The following is a 20,208-nucleotide window of genomic DNA, read 5'->3' as shown; positions in this document are numbered from 1 at the left end:
GGTGGTGGGTTGCTAGGCTGATAATTGCCTTGAGTGGGATCTAGATGATGAATGAGGCCTCCAAGATAGTGCCTCGATAGTTGGCACCTGTTCTCATAATGTTGTAGGCAAATGATTTTGATGTTTATGATTACATATCAAGTGTCCATCCCTCCTTCAAGGCGTGACAGGAAAGGAAGGCCTTTCCACCATCTTGTAGTTGTGGAGCATTGCCAATGTTGAAACGAAATCATGGGCGTGGTTTTCCAATACCTCTACAAGCATTGAAATCGCAGGCCATGTTTACAACTTGTAAACGGTTCAAGACTGACGTTTTTTTGGGGGGTTTATTTTCTAAGTCTAGCTCCCAGTATCACGGCACGAGTGGAAATCCCGGACTAGCTAGCGGCTGTGTCGTCAGCTTTGATGTTTTGAAAGATGATCACAGCAATTGGTAACAGATGGCAGGCCGGGATATCCGAAACGGTGTTATGAGCTTTGGGTGCCATCCTGCCGTTGTCTGCGTCCAATACAGTGCAGACGTGTCGGAGAGTTGGGTCGAGGTGCCGATCGACAGGGACATTCTTGGTGGGGTTGCTCGCTGTTATATGCCCCGAGGACGCGGGGTGAGGAAACGCGGGTCCACGGGTCCAGTCCAATCCACCCCGCGCACACTTTTGTCCCTCATGACTATCTATGCCCTCGTGCCGGCCCAAACTACAACACGGCGGTGAGGTCCTCAATTGGATGGGAGGAATTCGGCTCTGAGATGCACGGAAAACTTTCATGTCAAACAGGCCCCAATCATAGCACATCTTCGGTGTACCTTCCCTTTGACTTCGTTGCGCCTTCTGGGCAGGATGTTGACGATATCTACCCTTCTCAACTTAGCTCGAGGGCTCTTGCCTTCGTCAGGGTCCCCTCCCTGTTGCCCTGTTGATGAAGCCGTGGGAGAGTGCCCTTTTTGCCTGCCTTATGTCGTGCATGCCAATTTCCCCACCAAAGCACCGTCGAAAGCTTCCATCTCAGGGCACATCGTGACCCATATGGTTCTGCCGCATCGTGACTTGCCATGGAGCTCGGTTCGTCGGTCTTCCAAAGAACCGCGCTCGCTACAAATTGACCCTCCTGCTCCCCCAGCTTCTCCGCCTCCTCCACTGGATTTTCCACACCACCGCCTTCGTCTAGCCCAAAGGTACAAATAGTTTGCCTGCCAGCCGCTCGCCCTCCCCCCCGCCCGCGTTGCACATACAAGGACTAAGAAAATAAACGTACAAATACGCAGAATTGTCTCTTCGCCCGCTGCAAATACGGTTGTTTGATTGTTCAGATCGTCGTCGATCCCACCGCCGCTTATTGTAGATTGCCCTTTGCAGAAGTCTTTAATAGGCTACGATCGATCGCCTCTCTTTTCTCCTCGCCTTGCCATCCACTGTCCGACAGACCCAAATCCTCCGACATCCTTGCCGTCCAAGACAACCCCGCACCCGAGATAAAATCAACCTCACGTCGTTTCTCACTCCGATACCTATACCTCCATTCACGTTACAACAGGTGCCCTACATAAACATGGCCCCAACAAATCTCCTCACTGGCAAGACTGCCATCATCACAGGTGGCACCACAGGTATCGGCCGGGCCATTTGCCTCGAATATCTCAAACAAGGAGCCAACGTTGTCGTGAACCACTTGGGCCTTGAGAAGGACCAGCCTCACCTCGACTCTCTTGAAGCCGAGGCTGCTTCCATCAAGAACGCAAACTCTAACGCCGGTCGCCTTGCCCATCAGGTCGGCGACGTTCGTGAGCCCGAAACCGCTGCTAAGCTGGTAGCCCTCGCTGTCGAGCACTCGGGCAATGGTCGCCTCGACATCTGCGTCTCCAACGCCGGTATTTGCACATTTGCCGAGTTCCTGGAGTTGACTCCGGACCTCTTTACTAAGACAGTCCGTACCAACCTCGACGGCGCTTTCTACGTAGTCCAGGCAGCCGCTCGCCATATGAGCCAGCAGTCACCTCCAGGAGGTAGCATCATCGGCATCTCCTCCATTTCCGCGCTCGTCGGCGGTGGCTTGCAAACACACTACACACCCACTAAGGCCGGGGTCCTGAGCTTGATGCAGAGCACTGCTGTTGCTTTGGGCAAGTACAAGATTCGTTGCAACGCCCTCCTCCCTGGCACCATCAAAACACAACTTAACGACGAGGACCTGGCCGATGACGCCAAGCGTACCTATATGGAGAGCCGTATCCCCCTGGGCCGTACGGGTGTGCCGTCTGACCTCGCCGGCCCGGCTGTTTTCTTGGCCTGTGAAGAGCTCAGCGGTTATGTTACTGGTGCACAGCTGCTAGTCGACGGAGGCCTCTTTGTCAACCTTCAATAAGCGCCGCGACCCCCAGTCTGCTTTTCGTCCGTTGCTTGGTATTAGAGAATCCTATCTGGTTGCATGGGCAAGGCAAATCAACGAGTAAAGAGGAGCAAGGGGGTTGAACGAGGTATGGGGATGAGGGATAAAAGGCAGGCACGCCGATCCAACCTACGTTGCCCATCATATCCAAGGGTAAAACACGGAGTCAAGGATGGAAGAATGTATGATTGATTTTTTAGCAAGTGAGCGGCGTCTCTCAAATCCACTTGCGTGTTCTGACTGTCCAGTCACGCCAAATTGTTGATACCACTCACCTCATTCCCACCCTTTGAGAGACCCTTAAGCTCTCTGTAGGCCATGGGCACCTGGTATCTTACACCTTGTCATCCCTACCTCCTGTTGCCAACGCTGTCTATCCAAGCAAACGCAGTAGGCGAACAGAACCTAGCTGATACATGCAGCAGCTTTATGACGAGTAGCTGTCCCCATCTATTGGATACGTTAAGGGATAAAAGGGAGTTTGAAAAGGAGGGGGGGGGGGGGGGGGAGGGGGGTGGATATATACAATGGCCGGTGGTGACGGCATCGCAATGCGACCGGCGAGTAGCGCGCAAGAGCGGTAGCGGGACGTGGCAGAGATAGCGCCGGGCTACGGCCCTCTTTCGTTTGGCCGGCGTCCTGGCACGCTTCCGTAAAGCTGGCCGATGGCGTATGTGTGCAGGAAGAAAAGAGAAAAACTGGCGAGGCGCGGAAGGCGAGAGGCTGGAGTACGGAGACAAGTAGGCACCAAGTTTCCGTGGTTGTATGGACGAGAGGAGAATGCAGGCTCGACTGTACGAGGTGTCGCACGTACACACAAATAATGAACGATGCACAGGGAGAAAGAATAGTCGCTGAACTACTACCCACTGTCCCTTCACAACCCGAGAAAAGATACCGCACTTGACGCCCAATAGGGTGCGTGGGAGCAGTCAATCCTTACTCGGGCATTCGACAGGGACAGTCAATCAAACGACGTGGCTATGGCGGCGGGTACGGCGTATGTGGATGGTCTGGAGATGTTTGTTCTCCTTGCACTATGTAATGTAATGGAGAACGGACAAAGGGGTGCGATTCATCGAGTCAGGTACACAACGGTGATAGGGTAGGAGAACAAAGACCTTCCTTGTGTGTATGTCAAGAGCCGGTATTTTTCTCTAAGGTCCTGGTCAATCGGCAGCTGCTGAGACAAGCGCTCTCATGCAGGCCGGTATCAATGCCCGTGGCCCCGAGGCTTTCCGGGCCCGACCGCGTCTGACGCCTCGGTCATTGCCGCCAGGAACGTATTAGATAAGCCAACAATGCTGCGGAAGTTCCTTCGGCCCGTTTATTGGATCCTTTCAGTCATGGCATTACCCTGTTACACACACAGTACGTTTTTCCTACCCCTGTCGCCGCAACCATTTGCCCCATCTAGTTGACGTCACTGTGGGGTCAAGTCCCACTTCTATGGGTCCTGTCTAGCCACCCATCATCACCACATTGTGACCACAGTCATGCTACGTACTTCGGTACACCATGCCTGCTTGACGTATCTTTCACAGAATGCTTGCATTTGATGCGGTCCTTCCTCTCGCCTCATCGTGCGATTGTATTCCTGCAATTTGTGGGCTATGATGGAAAGCCGCTGGCACGTTCCCTACAACGCCTCATTGGATTCTAAGGAAGAATTGATAAGAGTGGGACCAGTCTGAACAGCGACTTTAGAGTACATACCGTAATACAGGGGCCAGAGGGAATGGCGAGCCGCTTCTTTGGTACATTTGCTGGTGGGGAATATGAGATCAGTAAATCGCTTCCTTCGTACCTCGCAGGCATAGCACGGTGCTCTGTGTGAGTTCGAGATGCCAGACCAAACAACTAGCAAGTTCCCTCGTCGTCGTTGCCCCTAGATGCCCTGGCCGAGCCCTGACCATCTTGCTCTTTTTGGACGACCATGCCGCAAGCCGCTTGTCCATCCGAAAGTCTTGGAAAGTCTGCTTATTTCAGGGTCCAACGGGCGTGACGGCGGCTTGCATGTGCCCTCGCCAAGACCGCTTCGGAAAGGCGATCGCTGCCGCTTCAGTCCCTAGTTATCATCATTCTCTCGGACGTTTCGAGGCCTCTCCTTGCTTAAAGGCGGAACCTTTCGCAGCCGTAACGAGGAACTCAAAGGCTAAGTCTCCACCGTGACGGTTGGCAAACTGGGACCGGATGGAGCCTCACTTACCACACTCTTTCATCTTGTTGGCGGCTCGCTGGGTGTCTCGCTCATTTTGCCTAGCCTGTGCTCGACCTTAATCTCCATCTCACCGCCGTCGTTCCGCTTTGTTCCCACGCCTTCCCTTCCCTATCTGCACGAAGTCTGCACGAAGAGCGCAGACGAAGGGTAGTGAGTCTATCCTGAACGTGTACTGTCAGAATCAGAATTTTCACCACCAGGCAAGGTCCTTGTGTGTTGGGTGGAGCGCGCCGGCCTTGGATCCAAAAAAACCTCTCACACTACTTCGCCTCCACGTATCCACGGGCCATACACGACTCAAGAAACTCATCCCAGTGTTATCACTTAGCAAGGGCCTCCGTTTGCCTGGTTTTTGCGGAGACATCCACATGGTATTCGGTAAGTATTCTAAGTGAGAGACCAACCGTAGAATGAGACGTCAGCATCAAGTCAAGATGCTCTCATATCAATAGTATATAAGCTGGTGATCCTCCTGACGGGCATGGAAATTTGGTCTTTTCTTCCACCCCATCAGCTCTATTGTACTTCGTCTGCTCTTCTGAGAGTATCATCTTTGAAAGATTAAACTTGCATTACTTCTTGTTTACATTTCTCTTCCTTTCACGCTTACAACACAAAAATTAGAGGATATCATTGTTCATTCCTCTCAATTCCACCTTATCCAATATGGCTCCCAAACACCGAGCTTCATCCACCGGCAGCTTCATCGAGAGCATTGTCGCTGCTCGTAAGGAGCTGGACAACTTGGCTCTCAGCAGTCCCGAATCGTCTCTGGATGGTTCTGCTGGCGGCTCTGCGGGAACATCGGCCCTCGGCAGTCCAGTTGGTGCCCTTTCACCGGTCACACCAACAGTAGACGCCCCTGTTGCCGATAGCTTTGCCTTCGCCTTTGATATTGACGGCGTCCTCATTCGAGGTGGCCGTGCCATCCCAGAAGCTGTTGAGGCCATGAAGGTACTGAACGGCGACAACGAATATGGCATTCAGATGTAAGTCAACTACCCCAAGAATTCCTGTGGGTTTGGGCCCCCTCCTGCCCCCATCGGACCCACTTCTATCCGATCGTGACTTTGGTGAATGATGAATGGCTGACATGAACGTTGCCACAGTCCCTACATCTTTCTCACCAACGGCGGTGGCAAGACAGAGGAGGAAAGATGTCGCGATCTGTCGAAGCAGATGGAAATCGACATCTCGCCTGCGCAGTTCATCTGTGGCCACACCCCCATGAGAGAGATGGCTGAGCGTTTCAACACTGTGCTTGTCGTTGGCGGCGAGGGCGAGAAATGCCGCCAGGTCGCCGAGGGCTACGGCTTCAAAGATGTCATCACCCCTGGTGATATTATCAAGCACAACTCTGCGACTACTCCCTTCCGTAAACTCACTCAGGATGAGTACATCAACTCTCGAGAAAGAGATTTCACAGATGTCACCATTGAGGCTATTTTTGTCTTCGCCGATTCCCGCGACTGGGCTGGCGATATCCAAATCATGCTTGATCTCGCAATGTCCAAGGGCGGCCGTCTCGGCACCTTGAGCGAGACCATGGATGAGGGGCCACCCATCTACTTCTCCCACAACGACGTTGTCTGGTCAGCCGCTCACGACAACGTGCGTCTCGGCATGGGAGCTCTTCGACGCATGCTTGAGGTTGTTTTCAGGGACGTGACGAAGAAGAAGGGAAAGTTGCACACCCACGCCTTTGGCAAGCCTCAAGTTAGCACCTTTGAGTTCGCAACAAGGTTGTTGCAGCAGTGGAGACGCCAGCAGCACGGCCTCGATGCCCCTCCTGACACTGTCTACTTCGTCGGTGATACGCCAGAAAGCGATATTCGTGGCACCAATGCCTACGACGAGCATGCCGACAATGAGTGGCACAGTATCCTTGTTAAGACTGGAGTCTACCAGGACGGTACGGAACCGGCGTATAAACCCAAGGTGATTGTGCCTACGGTGCTGGATGCTGTCCGCTACGGCATCCAGCGCGAGATCCGCAAGAGAGTCGTCTCGTCTCTCAGGAAAGATGTGCTTGGCGAAGAGGCATGTCTGGAGGCCCTCCAGCAAAAGGACAGCGCGGTTCTAACTCCTCTCGAGGAGCGTAGCCAGCCAATCCTGGGATGAGAAATGAACTGTTCGGACCGCGCCACTTTGATTCATGAAGCTAGCGAGTCATTTCCTCTTTTCATGTTGTATCTTTTCTCATTACTGTCTTTCTTTTTTGCATTTTGGGGGGTAAATTTGTGATACCATTTGGCGTTTTATCAAACCAATGAGGATTATGACTAGAATCTATATAGCCATAGACGACAGCTACAGTCGGTATCAGCCGAATACAAGATACACGGGCGCCATTTGACGCCGTAACTTTAAAAGCTGACTATGAGGGCTGCCAAATGTGAGATGCCTTGTTTTTTCCAATTTGAATTAGGTCTTCATTGACACCAAAGATCCATGGTACTTGGTTGTAACATGCTAGACGTTCTAGCAGTCAAGTAAAGTCTTCGCTGCTCTAGGCACAGCCTTGCCGCCGTTGCCGCACCATAAAGTGTTCCATGTTTGCTGACTGGGATTGCCTAAGGTAACGAGACGGGATGTTGATGTCGAAGGGCCTATCTTGTTCACTTGACACACAGCATGTACATCTCTCCTCTTTTTCTTAACTTTTCTGGCGTAGTGTTATGCAGCTGCAAGGCACGCCAAGGCCGTCCAGTATAAATCCTGGCGCAGGTTTCCTCCGTCCGGTTGGTAGTCGATATCTCTCTGTCCCGCGGCTGAGGGGATTTCACCGAGGTACTCAGCTATTCAGTGGTAGTTTGCTTGGCAGGTTCGTTAGGCTTCCATCGTCCTCAATAAGAGATCACCTTTTGCATCTGTCTGAAGACGGATGTTGGTGATGGTGGTATGGGAGGATTGAGGAAGCAAGGCCTCTCTGATGTACAATGCAATTGTCGTACCTGGCTGTAACCTAAGCACGATACATGGAGACACAATAGCCCCCTCCCCCATTTCTATCCCCGCCCGCTTTCCTACCTTTTGGTCTCCTCCTCCGCATCCTCCACAACCCCATCGACTATCCTTTTTGGGTGACCGCTGCATTATGACTAGACCCTGTTTTATGGGATTCTGTAAAATTGAAATTTCCCCACTGAGATGAGGCAGCCCAAGGTGTAGCATCAATGGCGTCCTGGCGTTTCTGCCGGTCGGACAAGGCTTCCTGCGCGCTGCAGCCGATGGAGAACCCAGGAACATTGGCGCGTTCAACTCTTAGCCAGCCTTTCCATGCGGCGGTGATGTCGCCGGCACCGAGGGCACCAATGACGATGGTCCCCCACCACTCACGGCCACTGCTGTCATGGGCACCATAAAACATCCAGTTTTCAGCGGCCATGACAAGCTCCCGGAGCTGATTGGGGCTGATGCGACTGGTGGTTGTGCGGTCTTTACTGTCGCTGGAGATGTCATGGAAGGCAGGGCGGTGCACGTAAACATGACGAAGGTCGTCGGGGCTGCAGGAAAGACGGGTAGCATCAAAGCGGTGCTCTGTGTCAAACACAAGAACCGTTCTGTAGTAAGGGGCCGACACGAGCCCCGAAACAAGCCGGTAGATGAGGGGCAGTTGCCGGCCTGTCACAGCCAACGGAACCGATTGAGTTGCGCGAAAGTTCCGTGCGGCAAGTGCGTTCAGGACTGGGATAGGGAAAAATTTGGGCCGCTTCGGCTTTGTGGGTGTTACTGTGGATGTAACTGTAGATGTTGTTGTTGTTGAGTTGTATTCTGAGCGAAGTGTGATCAGAACCTGGCAATGCTCGTGTTATTGACACGTCCAAAGAATGAAAGAGGAGGAAGTTGTGCTGCAATTACGAGCCTCATGAACGAGAGCAACCTAACACCACCAAGGATACTAATTACAGTCGAGTAAAAAGGCATAACCGAGAAGTTATACATTGATCTGCTGTGAGGTGAAGTGAGTGAGGAGCCACTCGGCTCCGTCCACGGGCCAGCATCTTGTTGCCTCTGCCTCTTGGGAAGGGGAAAAAAAAAAAAAAGGGGACTTGGACTCCATCCCTCGACCATTACAACGCAACTCATCAACCTATGTGGCACCTCGACTGTTGCCGTCTCGCATCGAGAATTTTGTCTTGAATGACACTCACCTTTTCCAGATTAGTCTCTTGGACATCGCCCAGTAGCCTTGCACCCCTTAACGTCGTCGCTGAGAGCCTGTCCATCTTTGCAATCTGCCCGAACTGAAGCTTTTTGCTGCTGCTGGTGGCGCCACCGTTGTCACCGTTAATATGACTCCGCCGTGTGTTACTTTTGACGTGTCGGAATTACCACGGCACGTTCAAGCAGACCTCAAAGGCAAAAAACGCAAGCTTGAAGGTGGCGCTGATGTCGACTTGTCCAAGTGCGTGCTGAGAGCGATGACGCAGTTTAGGTGCATCGTCCAAAATCCCGAGGTCAGAGATAGCCCCGTCGGGTGTTGGCCCATCCAACGGTTTTTCCGCCAGTATGTTTCGCTCCCTACGTTTCTTTTGAACAAGGCACAGCCTTTTGTGAATATTGAGTCATATCTAGGGTTCTGCTACCTCTAATTTAGTAGTATATGCTGACTGTTCTTTTTTTTTCTTCCCTCGAAAAGATGCCAGGACAAGAAAGGAACTTTCACAGTTGAGACCACGGCCTGGGAGGGACTGAACACTAAGACTGTACATAGAGCCAACATTAACGGTAGTCCGGATGGCGGAGATGGAAAACTCGGCGCGAGCAAGACGACGGACAAAAATGGCAACCGAGAAAACCATCACCAATGGTCACAGGCATGGGAGGAGCAATGAAACTGCTGCTTGGGATGAGTCTGTTGATGTAGTAATAGCATATTGTAATTTCCTTTTCATCGTCTCATTTTACTACTGAAAGCATTCTTTCCTGGTCTACTCGTCGAATATCAGACAGTTGTAGAGCATTCGTAGGCATGGATTCAACAACAATTATGCCTGGTCGCAGATAACGTCATGGCAACAGAAGGTTTAGTGAGCAATGCATCGAAACTTTGTTACGTTGGATCCTGTACACGACATCCCTCGAAATAGAAAATATTCTCGACTTGATTTGCTGGTGTGTATGGTACAATCGAGGTCGGTCGACCAGCTGATGAAGCCTGTGTCTTGTCTATGACCGCAAATGCCCTCTCGCTCCCGTCGCGCATCTAACAAGGTACCTTCGTCCTCTCTCCCATAGGTATCTAATTGTCGTTGCTTATTCCTTCTGGCCACGGGCCTCGGCCTTCTGCTGCTCAAGCTTGGCGTAGTAGCTGTCACGGGCGTTCGTGCGCGGCATGTGGAAGCCGTACCTATCGTGCGTTCAGTTTGCGAGTTTCCCAATAAATTGAGGCAGTGGTATAATTCGGCGAGTGCATACCAGTATACGTTGGCCATAGCGAAGCCGAGACCTTGAGGCGGTTAGCTGATTGCTCACAACTTGAAGATCTAGAGTATGAGAGGCCGGATGTAGAGTGGGAGCTGACGGTTGGTGCGCGCAAGCCAGCTTAGAACCCGAGAGCACCAATTGACTTGACATTTCCCAATCGATAGCTAGCCTCCCGTCAAAATGTCGGAAATTATTTCGAGGAGGACTTACCGAGAGCAATGCCAAGGTCAAGGACGAGGTTGCGTCGCAGCATCTGTCATTCGTAATTAGCGAACGGTGGTTCTCTTCCCGCAGGCCCGGCAATGGGAGGCAGAAATGCCCAATTGGGTTGGGAAACGTACACCCGTAATGGGCTTGACAGCGGTGGTGCCGGCCATTGTGACGTTTAGTTAGTGAGGGTTGTGAGAGTCGATTGAATCGAGATTTCGTGTATCGGAGGATGGGTTGGTGATGCTCAAGTCTTCGGGTAGCTCAAATGGTCTGATGAATTCGCGCGATGGGGTCATCACGTGACGTCAAATTCTCCCATTCTCCCAAGGAACCTGCCGATTGTTCCTGACCTTCCCGCACTTGTTCGATTAGCTAAGCCATCGGTGTTTGAATCTCCCTCGGTTTGGTTGGCTAGAGGCTTAGAGCTTAGATAAGCACGCATTTCCGAGTTCATCGGACTATCCACGGCTAATCAGCCGCAGAGTCGGCCCGTACTGGTCCCGTCGCGACTTTTGGTCTGGATAGAACCTGCCGATCCCCTGGCAATTTTCTCCGAAAAAGGTGACAGTGAAGCTCACCAGCAGTCCAACCAGCGCAACCAGCGCAGCCAGTAGCAGCCATGAGCCTTCACCTCCCTACGAGGAGGATAGTCTCGTCCGGTATGTTCCAATTGCAGAGCTTCTATACTCAACTTTTCTTTCTTCCCTCTCAATGGGATACAGGTGTCGGCATGTTCCGTTCTCTCAGCTAATCTATGTCGGTTCTAGCCTCCTCAACTCTCCAATCCATTGCGCGTCCAACACCGAGAACGATTATTGCTCCGTTGCTCTCAACTACCCAAGTTCGAAACAAATGGGGCTTGTCCAGCTTCTTTGGCCGTCGTAACCGCGGCGATGTGGAGGATGCCGTCTCAGGTGGCCGGAACCTTGACGACCCCAAGATCCGCCAACAGTTCGCCCAGAAGCAGCAGCCCCATCTTTCCAGCTCTATTTTCGAGGAAGAGGTGGATGACGCTGTTGCAGAGAGCAGACGAGGTGCTAGAAGTGATGCGCAAGCCTCTGTAAAGACGGCCGAGACTATGGCGTACCGAGTTGACCCCGACCCTCGCAGCCGTCTTCGCTGGGAGAGAAAGAAGGTGATTCAGATGGTCCGCCGCAATGGTCGTGTCAGCCGATCCGAGCGTATTGCGCAAACCGAGAAAGAGCTGTCTCATAAGAGCCCTTTCCTTGAGACTAGCGTCAAGAAACTTGTGCATCTGGCACGCCAAATTCAGGGCAAGACTTTAGACGACGCGCTTCTGCAGATGACATACTCTAAGAAGAAGATGGCAACTGAGGTCAAGTACCAGTTGGAGGAGGCGCGGGACCTGGCGATTGTTTCCCGTGGTATGGGTCTGGGTAGGACAGCCAGGAATACTAAGGGTTCATCTGGTCCAGTCAAGATACAGACTAAGGATGGCAAGCCCTTGACAATCGATGATCCAACAAGGCTTTATGTTGCCCAGGCTTGGGTAGGCAGAGGTCCTTGGAGAGCTAAGCAGCTTGATTACAAGGGCAGAGGCAGATTCGGCATCATCCAGTCACCATCAACTAGTATGTCCCCCTATTTAACTCACCTCTTTTCACTGAATGGAGAGGCATTCTTGGATTTCGGGCGACTAGCTAACTGTTTTCCCAGGCATTTCGGTTGTGTTGAAGGAGGAGAAGACGAGATTACGAGAGCATAGTGAGAGAGAGGCAAAGCAGGCACGGAGAAAGCCCTGGGTTCACCTGCCCGACCGACCAGTATCTGCACAGAGACCTTATTACTCATGGTAAGCTCTTATATGAGCTCCTCACATCCGGAGGACTTGATATATGAAGTTGGTTGGAAACCGTGTTATATCACTCTTAGGAAACTGTAAGAATATGTACAATGAAATCTGTCATAGAACCCATACCGCCATGTCCCTTTCCCTATGCCACATGGCGTGCATGCGCCGGATATATCAGACACCTTTTTTTTTTTTTTTTTGCGCATACGTAAGCGAGTTGATGACCGTTGCCAAATCTCACAACACCACATATTAAACAGTCGTTATTCATCAATCATAATAAAGACGATAGCCATATCTACCCCGTAACATCCATGACCGGTGCTGTCTTGTCTGATACGAATAATCGCATAGACAAGTATCGGATAGTAAAGCTGTCGCCACTGTGAAAGTGCCCACAACTACCGCATCTTGTCCTAGACAAGATGTGCGTTCAGCTTGTCGAGAACACTCACGTGCGCCACTTAGAACATGCGCCTTGGTGACTGGCGCGGAACCATGTCCTCATATCTCCGTGACCGCATCTCTAGCTCTGAATAGTTTTTACCTGTCATGCCTACGATACCAGCAGAATAGTCTCTGCCAGAACCAGGCATGGGGCCAGAAATTTGCATGGAGTGAGTTCGGTTTCTCGGCCGTCTCACAAGCAAGTAAAGTGCGAGAACGATGGCAAGAATACCAGCGCCCGCTCCAACGCCAATGCCAACCTTTGCAGGCACAGATAGACCATCAGCGTCGCCAGTCACCTTATCTGCATCTGCATTTGAGGCGGAGCCTGATTGTGAAGGCTGTGTCCCAGAAACACTAGACGTTGCTGCTTTGGTCAAGTTTGGCTTAGTTGATGTAGACTGCGTGGGTTACAATCAGCCTCATTCATCTTTTCATGTGTTTTGAGAGGAAGATACTTACCATAGTGGTGGGTGTGATACTTTGAAGTTGGGTAGCTTGTGCAGCTTCGGAGACAGGCTTGCTCGGTGTATCGGGAGTGTCCGACTTGCTGGGTTGAGACGAAGAAGTTTCTGCAATACTGGTCTTGTCGGTCGTTGCTGGCGGTGGAGGCGGCTGTGAAGTTGTCTGAGGAGGAGGCGGGGATGTAGCAGGCGGTGCCGCTGATGAATGAGGCGGCTGTGATGTGGGCGGCTGGGTCGACGCAGGAGGAACCTGAGTTGCAGCTGTCGCAGCATGTTAATATAGGGCTCATCGAAATAGGTGACTCGCGGGTATATCCTACTTGCGCATAAAGCTGTCACGTATTCGTTCACCTTTGGGGCAACGGCGGCCTCACAAGCCTGTGAAGCACAGTCGCGAACACCAAACAAAAAATCTTGTTGTTTGCATAGACAAGCGTTATCTTGAGAAGCGCAGCCGAACCCTTTTGCGATCACGGTGTTGACACATGACACCTGGAAAAAGAGAATAATCAGTCTACAGTTTCATGTTTCCCATACATACACTTTTTTAATTCCGTCAACCAGTGTCCGAGAGTTAGAATCTCTTTAGGCCACTTTCTGAACTACAAACACAGCAATAGGAGTGACTTGACTTACACCACACGGTGGTAATGCGTCTAACTGTGCGCAGGCACCGCCAAGAAGAAAGGTGAAGGCGGCGACTGGGATCCAATTATGGCGCCGCATGGCGAGAAAGAGAAGCAAAAAATGGAATGTGGTTTTGAGAGTGAAATGGAATGAGTGTGTCGCAAGGCGTTGGTGTGGCAGAGGTATATGGTGCGGCCTGAAGGAAGCGTCAGGACACTGGCGCGTGTAGGACCTGACCTGTCACAGCGTCACACAACAGCTCATGGCCTGCCTTGAAGCTGAAGTGGTAGTCTTGGTTCGAGCTGAAACTGAGGTATCGGTGACGTGAGAGGGCGTCGATGTGGCGAGGCAGGCCTCAAACATGCAGGGGGCGCTTTCTGAGGAACCAGGAAAAGAAACAAACGAGACAATGGGCGGCCCAAATTGCGAGGAAAAAGACTAGAACCGAGTATCGAGAGGCAAGGAGGAAATCCAATGTCTGGGACACTGACTAGACAGGCAGTTAATGTGAGGAGTCTTGCGTCAGGTCTGGAGGATCAGATGAGATACAGCCGAGGCAGACGAGGCGAGGAGAGATTGAAGTAACGGGATGAAGGGGGCCAAGACAAGTAATAACGTTGAAGCCCGGTCAGAAGAATGGAGACGAGAAAGAAAGACACGTCCGGCGGGGTCGTAGCAAATGTAATGAACGAGAAGAGGAGGGGAGAACAGACGCAGGTAGGGTACCTGGAATAAACAGGGCCACCCGCGGAGAGGTGAAGACGAAAAGGAGGGAAGAAGCCGGTAGATGAGGCTCAGGCAATGAAAAGAAAGGGCGAAATGGGGTTAGAAGAAGGGATATTGAGATGTTAAAAAGGAACACCGGTGGATGGATCTAGACAAGCAGAGGACAAGGGCCGCCTGCTTGCACCTGTGTGACAAGGAGGGAGAACCGACAGGGCCGGGGCAAGGAAGAGCCAGGTAAGTGCAGATGGGGAGTACGTATTAGATGGGATGGCAGGGGACACCCGAGCCGACGGGAAGGAAGTGGAGAGAAGGGAACCGGAAGGCAAGGGGGAAAGAGGGATCAAAGACACGGCCACAGCCACGACCCCTTAGATGGAGTCGTAGAGGGGATGCCGTAGACGCCTCAGTACCTTGAGCCCAGGACGACAACGTAGCAGGAAGAGAATCTCCTGCTGTATCCAGAATGGTCCCGGTTCAGAGTTCCTCCCCTTTGGCCACAAGATCGAGAGTCTGTGTGAAATTGCGGCTGTCACAGTAGTGCAAGTGAATTCTGTAAGCCTCGCCGCGTCCACTTGTTGTTTGATTACACTTAGTGCGGTCGCGTCAGGCGTGTTCTGACGGCTTGGTCTAGTGACGGACCATTGTGAGTAGTAGCAATGAAAATGCCGAAGGAGGGGAGCGTGCTGAACACCAAATGGGTACTAGTAGTCTGGATAACTAGTCGAGAGACGAGGCATTGGGGAAGTAAAACTTTGTAGGAAGGACAATCGGATATTCAAATTAGCAATCGAGAAGGAAGGACCATCCGCTGATGCTATAAGAGGTACTGGGATTCCCCTCTTTCTCTTGTCATGTTCAAATTGGGATACGGCAATGGAAACAGTCGACGAGAAAGGAAGGACCCGAGGTGCATGTCCGTAGCCCAAGAAGGAGGGAAGGTTCCTTCCGCTTGCTCGGCAGTCTGTCGGATGACACAAATGCAGGATCACCCCGGGGCGCATCGGGCATCCTCATGCTGCAGCTTCCGAAGAAGAACCAAGATGGACGATGAGGTGGGTGAGTTTTACGCTTGGTAAAGTACGGAAGGCCAAACGAAGGTGATTTTTAGGGCGACGGTTCACACTCGGATGGAACGCTACAAGCCCCAATCCTCAATTAGGCTGGATCTAAGGGAGGCTACTGTGTTGTCTGGAAGGAGGAGTTCCCAGGAGTCCACTCTGACAGGGGTACCAAATGGAACTTGGGGGTTCAGGGATGACGATCGTGGCGGGAGGGTCTTGTAACCTGCCAAACTGCGTGCTTTACTCTTTTAGGGTTGGCTGTTGTGCCCGTGCTTGATCTTGGGAACCCGTCCAGACATGATGTAAATGGGTCATTTGCAATATAAAAAAAATCAACCCCGATTCCTTTCAAAAGTATGAGATAACGGGCTTTGTAGCAACTGAGGATACTAGAAAGGAGACAACATTGACAACCTGGCAGATGCATACTGAAAGTGGAAGATACCACCAGTGTGCGGACTTCGTTGTAACGCATGATGTTGGTTCAAGTCGCACACCTTAATTAAGCCGCTCCTCTGTAAATCATAGGCATATGTTGTCCTATCAGCGCATACGATGTCACCCCCAAACAGCCAGCCGCGCAAGACGCGCCCCATCTCTGACAAGACCTGGTAGACCATTTGTGCTAGGGAAGGCCCAGTCATCGTCCCACATTGCCCTTGCTTGGGGGCTGGTTAAGTGCTATTTGTCGCAGCAATCGCGCCAGGAGGCGTAGGCAAGCATTGGACCCCTTAGCGTGGCCATGATAGCGACAGCGGCGGCGACTGTAAAATCACTTATAGTATGGAGGATCAGTCAAGGTACTTTCTGTCCACAATAGATAGAAGCTACCTTCAATCAGTGGTAGCGAGAATGATCTGCGCGGGGGCTCCTGTGTCGTGCTGCCGCAGCAAGCTGCCGCTCATCATCTCATCGGGAATGAAGGCGAGGGGGAGAAACGAAGTCATGTTGGAAATCTTGTTGGGTTGGTGCAGCTGACTTCTTGCATGTTGTGCCGTTTCCGCCTTCATGTCCAGAGACAAGATACAGATGACCGTGGCCAATCTGAACGTCAAAGGCGAGAGGAAAGGGGGATGACGAAACTAAACTTGCTGCCCGAAAAGGAAAGCAGGAAGCTCCACGTTCCACTGGCCTGCATGAAGGGCGGAGGTCGGGACTGTGGCCCGTCGTCGTGAGCTTGAAGTTCTCTAAACAGTACTTCGTACTAACCTCAACCCAAAGTATCTTGATATCTCAAGCGGCTTCAACAACATGTTCAAATAGAGTCGTCCTCTCGAGCTTTCTCGCTCATTGATTGTGTCAGAAAGTCAGGGCTTGAATGCATTCAACGAACCCCACAATATAACAGGGCAGAATGCCACTTGGGGGGATAAAAAGGGGGCTGTCTAGAGCGCCTTCTTGTCTTACGTAATACACCTAGTTCCGGCCCAAAGTTAACAGGTTGCCCAAAGGCGAAACGCTGGACCCGCGTCCGTCTCCTACTACGGAATCCAGTATGTCTATTGCAGCGAGCAATCCATGTTTTTTGCCAGTTCATTGTCCCGTGGTATTCGAATCAGTTTCCACATGTAGGCATCTTGATCAGTATTAGTATATTGACACCCTCCATACTCTACATGCGCTTGAGGTTCCCAGACCAAGACTTCGTGTTGCGCTCCTGCTTGCAGATGCACGAATAGTAAATCCGATATAGAGATGATCTCGTATCTCTTTATCCGAAGTACAGCTCGTGTAATATCTGACCACCGACTCCTCGCCATTCAGCCAACGTCCACTTCTCCTTGTCAACTTACTGAGAATTTCTATACCTCGTTTCCACCTTGCTTCTTTTTACGCTCCTAAACTAGTACGCTCAGCTAATCCGCCAGTAATGCTGGGCTTGGTGAAGAGAAAATTGAATGCTGACGAGAGGAAAAGGAAAAGATTGGGGTGGAGGAGGATGGACAACCATGCCCTCTTACCACGGTCGTTTCACAGCCCTATTCCTACTACGCTGTGCGACCTCCATACGCTTAGGTGTCGCTGACTTGCCCACGACACCTCCGATCCGCTTCACTCGATATAGTTCCGCTCACAGCATAGCTATACTGCTGATTGTACTCAGTCATAAGTAGATAGCGTGGGTGAATCAGAGCCCAGATCCTGAGTTTGCCCTTCGCCATCATTGAAGTCTGGTCCATCCCCAGTAGCGACAATCCAGGAGGGGGAGAAACACATGCACACCTCATGCGTTCTTTGGCGCACAGATTGCGCCGTCCAGCACGGTTGCTTCAAACATCCTCACATCCATGCCCCTGGCAGAGGCATTACAAAAAATCAGTGGTTATTTGCCCGTCTTCAATCTGCTAGACGCTAAATAGCTGAAGACTCTTTGCTCGCACAAGCCGAGACAGGCATCCCCTGCGCATAAACTCGTTGGGGGCCAGTGTAACGTCAGGCGTGGGCACCAGCCCGGTGGGCAGGGCTGATTAGTGAGCTTTATTGGCACCTGCAGCGGTCGCTACAATGGAACCTTGTCCGATGATCATGGAAAGTGCCAGTTTCTGTCTCGAATTGGATGGCTAAGCCGAGCAGCTAATATACTTCGTCATGCGATTGAAGCATGCGACGCACTCGGTGCCTCTCTGGAGATACAGCTTATTGATAATCGTAAGAGGTATTGACTGGGCATTTTTTCAGGATAATTTCCGAGTTTTACCATAAATTTCTGCTTTCTTTCGAATTCACCTGCAGGGTTTTGTCAGGCTTAAAGAGCGTGCTGCCTTTTTAAGAAACGGTTGTCATTCTACAAAGAGAAAAAAACAGGCCAATGGTACGTTCCAAGCACTGCCGAAGAGCTGCGTCTTCTTAGGTTTCGCTCTGAGGATATTGTTTAATGGAACCAAGAACATTGACGTGGTACAAGTAAGTCGTCCAACCCAGTTTTGTATCAACGTAAACACCTCGAAGGTCATGATGCCTTTACTCAACATGATCATAGGCGGAGAGGGACATGGAACTGCAGTACTTGTTATTTTTACTTTTCTATTAATAAAATTACCATCTGCCTGTAGAGAGAGTAGAGATCTTCGAAGAATATATGTAGTAATCCGGTGAGGAACCGGTGCAGCGGAGTGTGTATGGCTCCACCTCACGGCCAACCCGACCGCCTTGAAGAAAGCACTCCGGAGTGGATGCAATGGAGTTATTTGACAGGCCCGCTAGTGAGACCTGTTTCTGAGTGCATCTTCTTACTGTTCTGACTTTCGATGTGAGCTAACCAGCTGTATCGATATGGCTTCCAACATGTCGGCACAGGACAGATAGATACAGCGAGTCGGAGCCGGAAGGGGATCCATTTCTATTCGACCGGAGCTCGGAGCCAGTTCCGAAGTGAAGTGGAAACTTGATAATTTTGCTTTTCTTTCATTTCATTCTCCATTCTCGCTTCATCTTCTCCCGGCTGACATAAGACAGCCCGATGTGCGACTTAGCGGTGTTGCTGAAGTATACCTACGGATAGATTTAGTTTGACTAGCTCTATTCAGCTAGTTCATAAATCACACAGTCCTTGCGGACTTGACCTCATTTGGGAAAGCGACTCGGTGGCAGGCCAATGATCTCATCCTACAGGCAAGGTTAGCGCTGGAGATCTCTTGCATTACCAATAATAATAGCTGGCTGTGTTAGGTAAAAGAAGAAAAAAAAAAAAAAGGGAAGACAGCAAAGCCTATTGTACACATAAGGACCCGTAGTCCGCAAAGGGACATTGTGGGCATGCACCCAGTTTTGGGATCCGCCTGATTGTAGCGCAGAATAAGAAGGGTCTAGAGGATGCAGGGAAGAGAGTAAAGGGAAAACAGGCGAGAGATGGAGAGAGTCAAAAACGGAAGCCAAAGCTGTCAACCACTAAGTGCTTGGACGGGTGCTCTAAAACGCGAGTTTACGGGGAGTGTACCCCCCGGAGTTAATGTCTCGCCCAATCTAAGATGCGGATGGCAGTTAAGACAAATGAGATAGAGTTCAGCCACTGGCAATCATGAACATGATCACAAACTAAGATACCTCAGCGTTGAAACGGGGGAGCTGCACGGATTCTGTTAGTGTTGATTCACAGGCGGATTGACTTGATGATGAGGAAAAAGAAGACTGGGCTATAAGTTGGGACGGTGCGGCATTCAAGCGTGTCCGGGAATACGTGTGGGCTACCTTCCCTTCTTCGGGACAGCATCCCACATTTCTTGCCTAGCTGTCTTTGTTACGTGTGGATGAGGCAAGGAGTCCATCAGGTGTGAGACGTGAGGGGAAGCAGGTAGTGGTAGTAGAAGTAGCTCTTTCTGTACTGGGTTATCTACATGGGGTTCTCGGTTTCGCTTCTGCTCTGCTTTGCAGTTCGCTGGAACCGCTCACGACAGAGGTGTATGTTCTAGCGCTTTTCAGAGCATTGGCAACTCCAAGTCCTTTCGGGTTAAATTAGAGTGACACTGTGGGAAGAACATGAAGAACGTCTTTGCTGAAAGGTGTGGTAGCTAGTATTGGGACCAGACGCAGGACTAGCACTTACGTAATCCCGACCGTCAGAAATACTGTGCGACTTACCTAAAGACATATGGTGCGAAGATTCGGACGGGGTACAGTGCTTGATTGTGGACCTTTCGGCCGTGCCTCGACCTTACATGGCTCACAGTGCAGTTACGACTCAGAATGCCACCCAAACCCCACAGTCCATCTCACATTTTGGGGCATAAGTCCACTGGTCCAGGGGCTAAGCTCCCCTTAAAGATTGCCGCTGCTCGTCACCAACACCGAAGAATCTCTCAAAACCCCAATCAGTCCTATCCCGCT

The 20,208-nt window shown here is 51.2% G+C and overlaps 9 protein-coding genes across 9 annotated transcripts; 4 read left to right on the top strand and 5 right to left on the bottom strand.

Annotated features, from left to right (window-relative positions):
• Nucleotides 1-1,548: 1,548 nt before the first annotated feature.
• On the top strand, nt 1,549-2,361 carry CTRU02_215060 (putative short-chain dehydrogenase; the record flags this gene model as incomplete). Its single annotated transcript, XM_036726430.1, has 1 exon — nt 1,549-2,361. The coding sequence occupies one exon, from the start codon at nt 1,549-1,551 to the stop codon at nt 2,359-2,361; it is 813 nt and encodes a 270-aa protein (XP_036581617.1).
• Nucleotides 2,362-4,796: 2,435 nt separating this feature from the next.
• CTRU02_215059 (uncharacterized protein) lies at nt 4,797-4,976 on the bottom strand (the record flags this gene model as incomplete). The annotated part of the gene is made up of 1 exon (XM_036726432.1): nt 4,797-4,976. One exon carries the CDS (start codon nt 4,974-4,976, stop codon nt 4,797-4,799), a length of 180 nt encoding a protein of 59 aa, XP_036581618.1.
• Nucleotides 4,977-5,272: 296 nt separating this feature from the next.
• CTRU02_215058 (phosphatidyl synthase) lies at nt 5,273-6,727 on the top strand (the record flags this gene model as incomplete). The annotated part of the gene is made up of 2 exons (XM_036726431.1): nt 5,273-5,595; nt 5,716-6,727. The coding sequence occupies 2 exons, from the start codon at nt 5,273-5,275 to the stop codon at nt 6,725-6,727; spliced, it is 1,335 nt and encodes a 444-aa protein (XP_036581619.1).
• A 949-nt stretch (nt 6,728-7,676) lies between these two features.
• CTRU02_215057 (uncharacterized protein) lies at nt 7,677-8,835 on the bottom strand (the record flags this gene model as incomplete). Its single annotated transcript, XM_036726433.1, has 2 exons — nt 7,677-8,417; nt 8,761-8,835. 2 exons carry the CDS (start codon nt 8,833-8,835, stop codon nt 7,677-7,679), a joined length of 816 nt encoding a protein of 271 aa, XP_036581620.1.
• Nucleotides 8,836-8,901: 66 nt separating this feature from the next.
• On the top strand, nt 8,902-9,444 carry CTRU02_215056 (uncharacterized protein; the record flags this gene model as incomplete). Its single annotated transcript, XM_036726434.1, has 2 exons — nt 8,902-9,116; nt 9,249-9,444. 2 exons carry the CDS (start codon nt 8,902-8,904, stop codon nt 9,442-9,444), a joined length of 411 nt encoding a protein of 136 aa, XP_036581621.1.
• A 192-nt stretch (nt 9,445-9,636) lies between these two features.
• On the bottom strand, nt 9,637-10,413 carry CTRU02_215055 (cytochrome c oxidase family protein; the record flags this gene model as incomplete). Its single annotated transcript, XM_070206356.1, has 3 exons — nt 9,637-10,058; nt 10,247-10,289; nt 10,378-10,413. 3 exons carry the CDS (start codon nt 10,411-10,413, stop codon nt 9,637-9,639), a joined length of 501 nt encoding a protein of 166 aa, XP_070059999.1.
• Nucleotides 10,414-11,000: 587 nt separating this feature from the next.
• On the top strand, nt 11,001-12,063 carry CTRU02_215054 (mitochondrial 54S ribosomal protein uL22m; the record flags this gene model as incomplete). Its single annotated transcript, XM_036726436.1, has 2 exons — nt 11,001-11,838; nt 11,924-12,063. 2 exons carry the CDS (start codon nt 11,001-11,003, stop codon nt 12,061-12,063), a joined length of 978 nt encoding a protein of 325 aa, XP_036581623.1.
• Nucleotides 12,064-12,523: 460 nt separating this feature from the next.
• Nucleotides 12,524-13,696, bottom strand: CTRU02_215053 (uncharacterized protein; the record flags this gene model as incomplete). The annotated part of the gene is made up of 4 exons (XM_070206355.1): nt 12,524-12,913; nt 12,969-13,231; nt 13,291-13,462; nt 13,607-13,696. 4 exons carry the CDS (start codon nt 13,694-13,696, stop codon nt 12,524-12,526), a joined length of 915 nt encoding a protein of 304 aa, XP_070059998.1.
• A 2,521-nt stretch (nt 13,697-16,217) lies between these two features.
• CTRU02_215052 (uncharacterized protein) lies at nt 16,218-16,394 on the bottom strand (the record flags this gene model as incomplete). Its single annotated transcript, XM_070206354.1, has 1 exon — nt 16,218-16,394. One exon carries the CDS (start codon nt 16,392-16,394, stop codon nt 16,218-16,220), a length of 177 nt encoding a protein of 58 aa, XP_070059997.1.
• Between the last annotated feature and the right edge of the window lie 3,814 nt (nt 16,395-20,208).

The sequence above is a fragment of the Colletotrichum truncatum genome (assembly GCF_014235925.2).
Source record: "Colletotrichum truncatum strain CMES1059 chromosome Unknown Contig_0012, whole genome shotgun sequence".
NCBI lineage: Eukaryota > Fungi > Ascomycota > Sordariomycetes > Glomerellales > Glomerellaceae > Colletotrichum > Colletotrichum truncatum.
The sequence above is the reverse complement of the archived record's forward strand: the minus strand, read 5'-3'. Positions and strand labels throughout refer to the sequence as shown.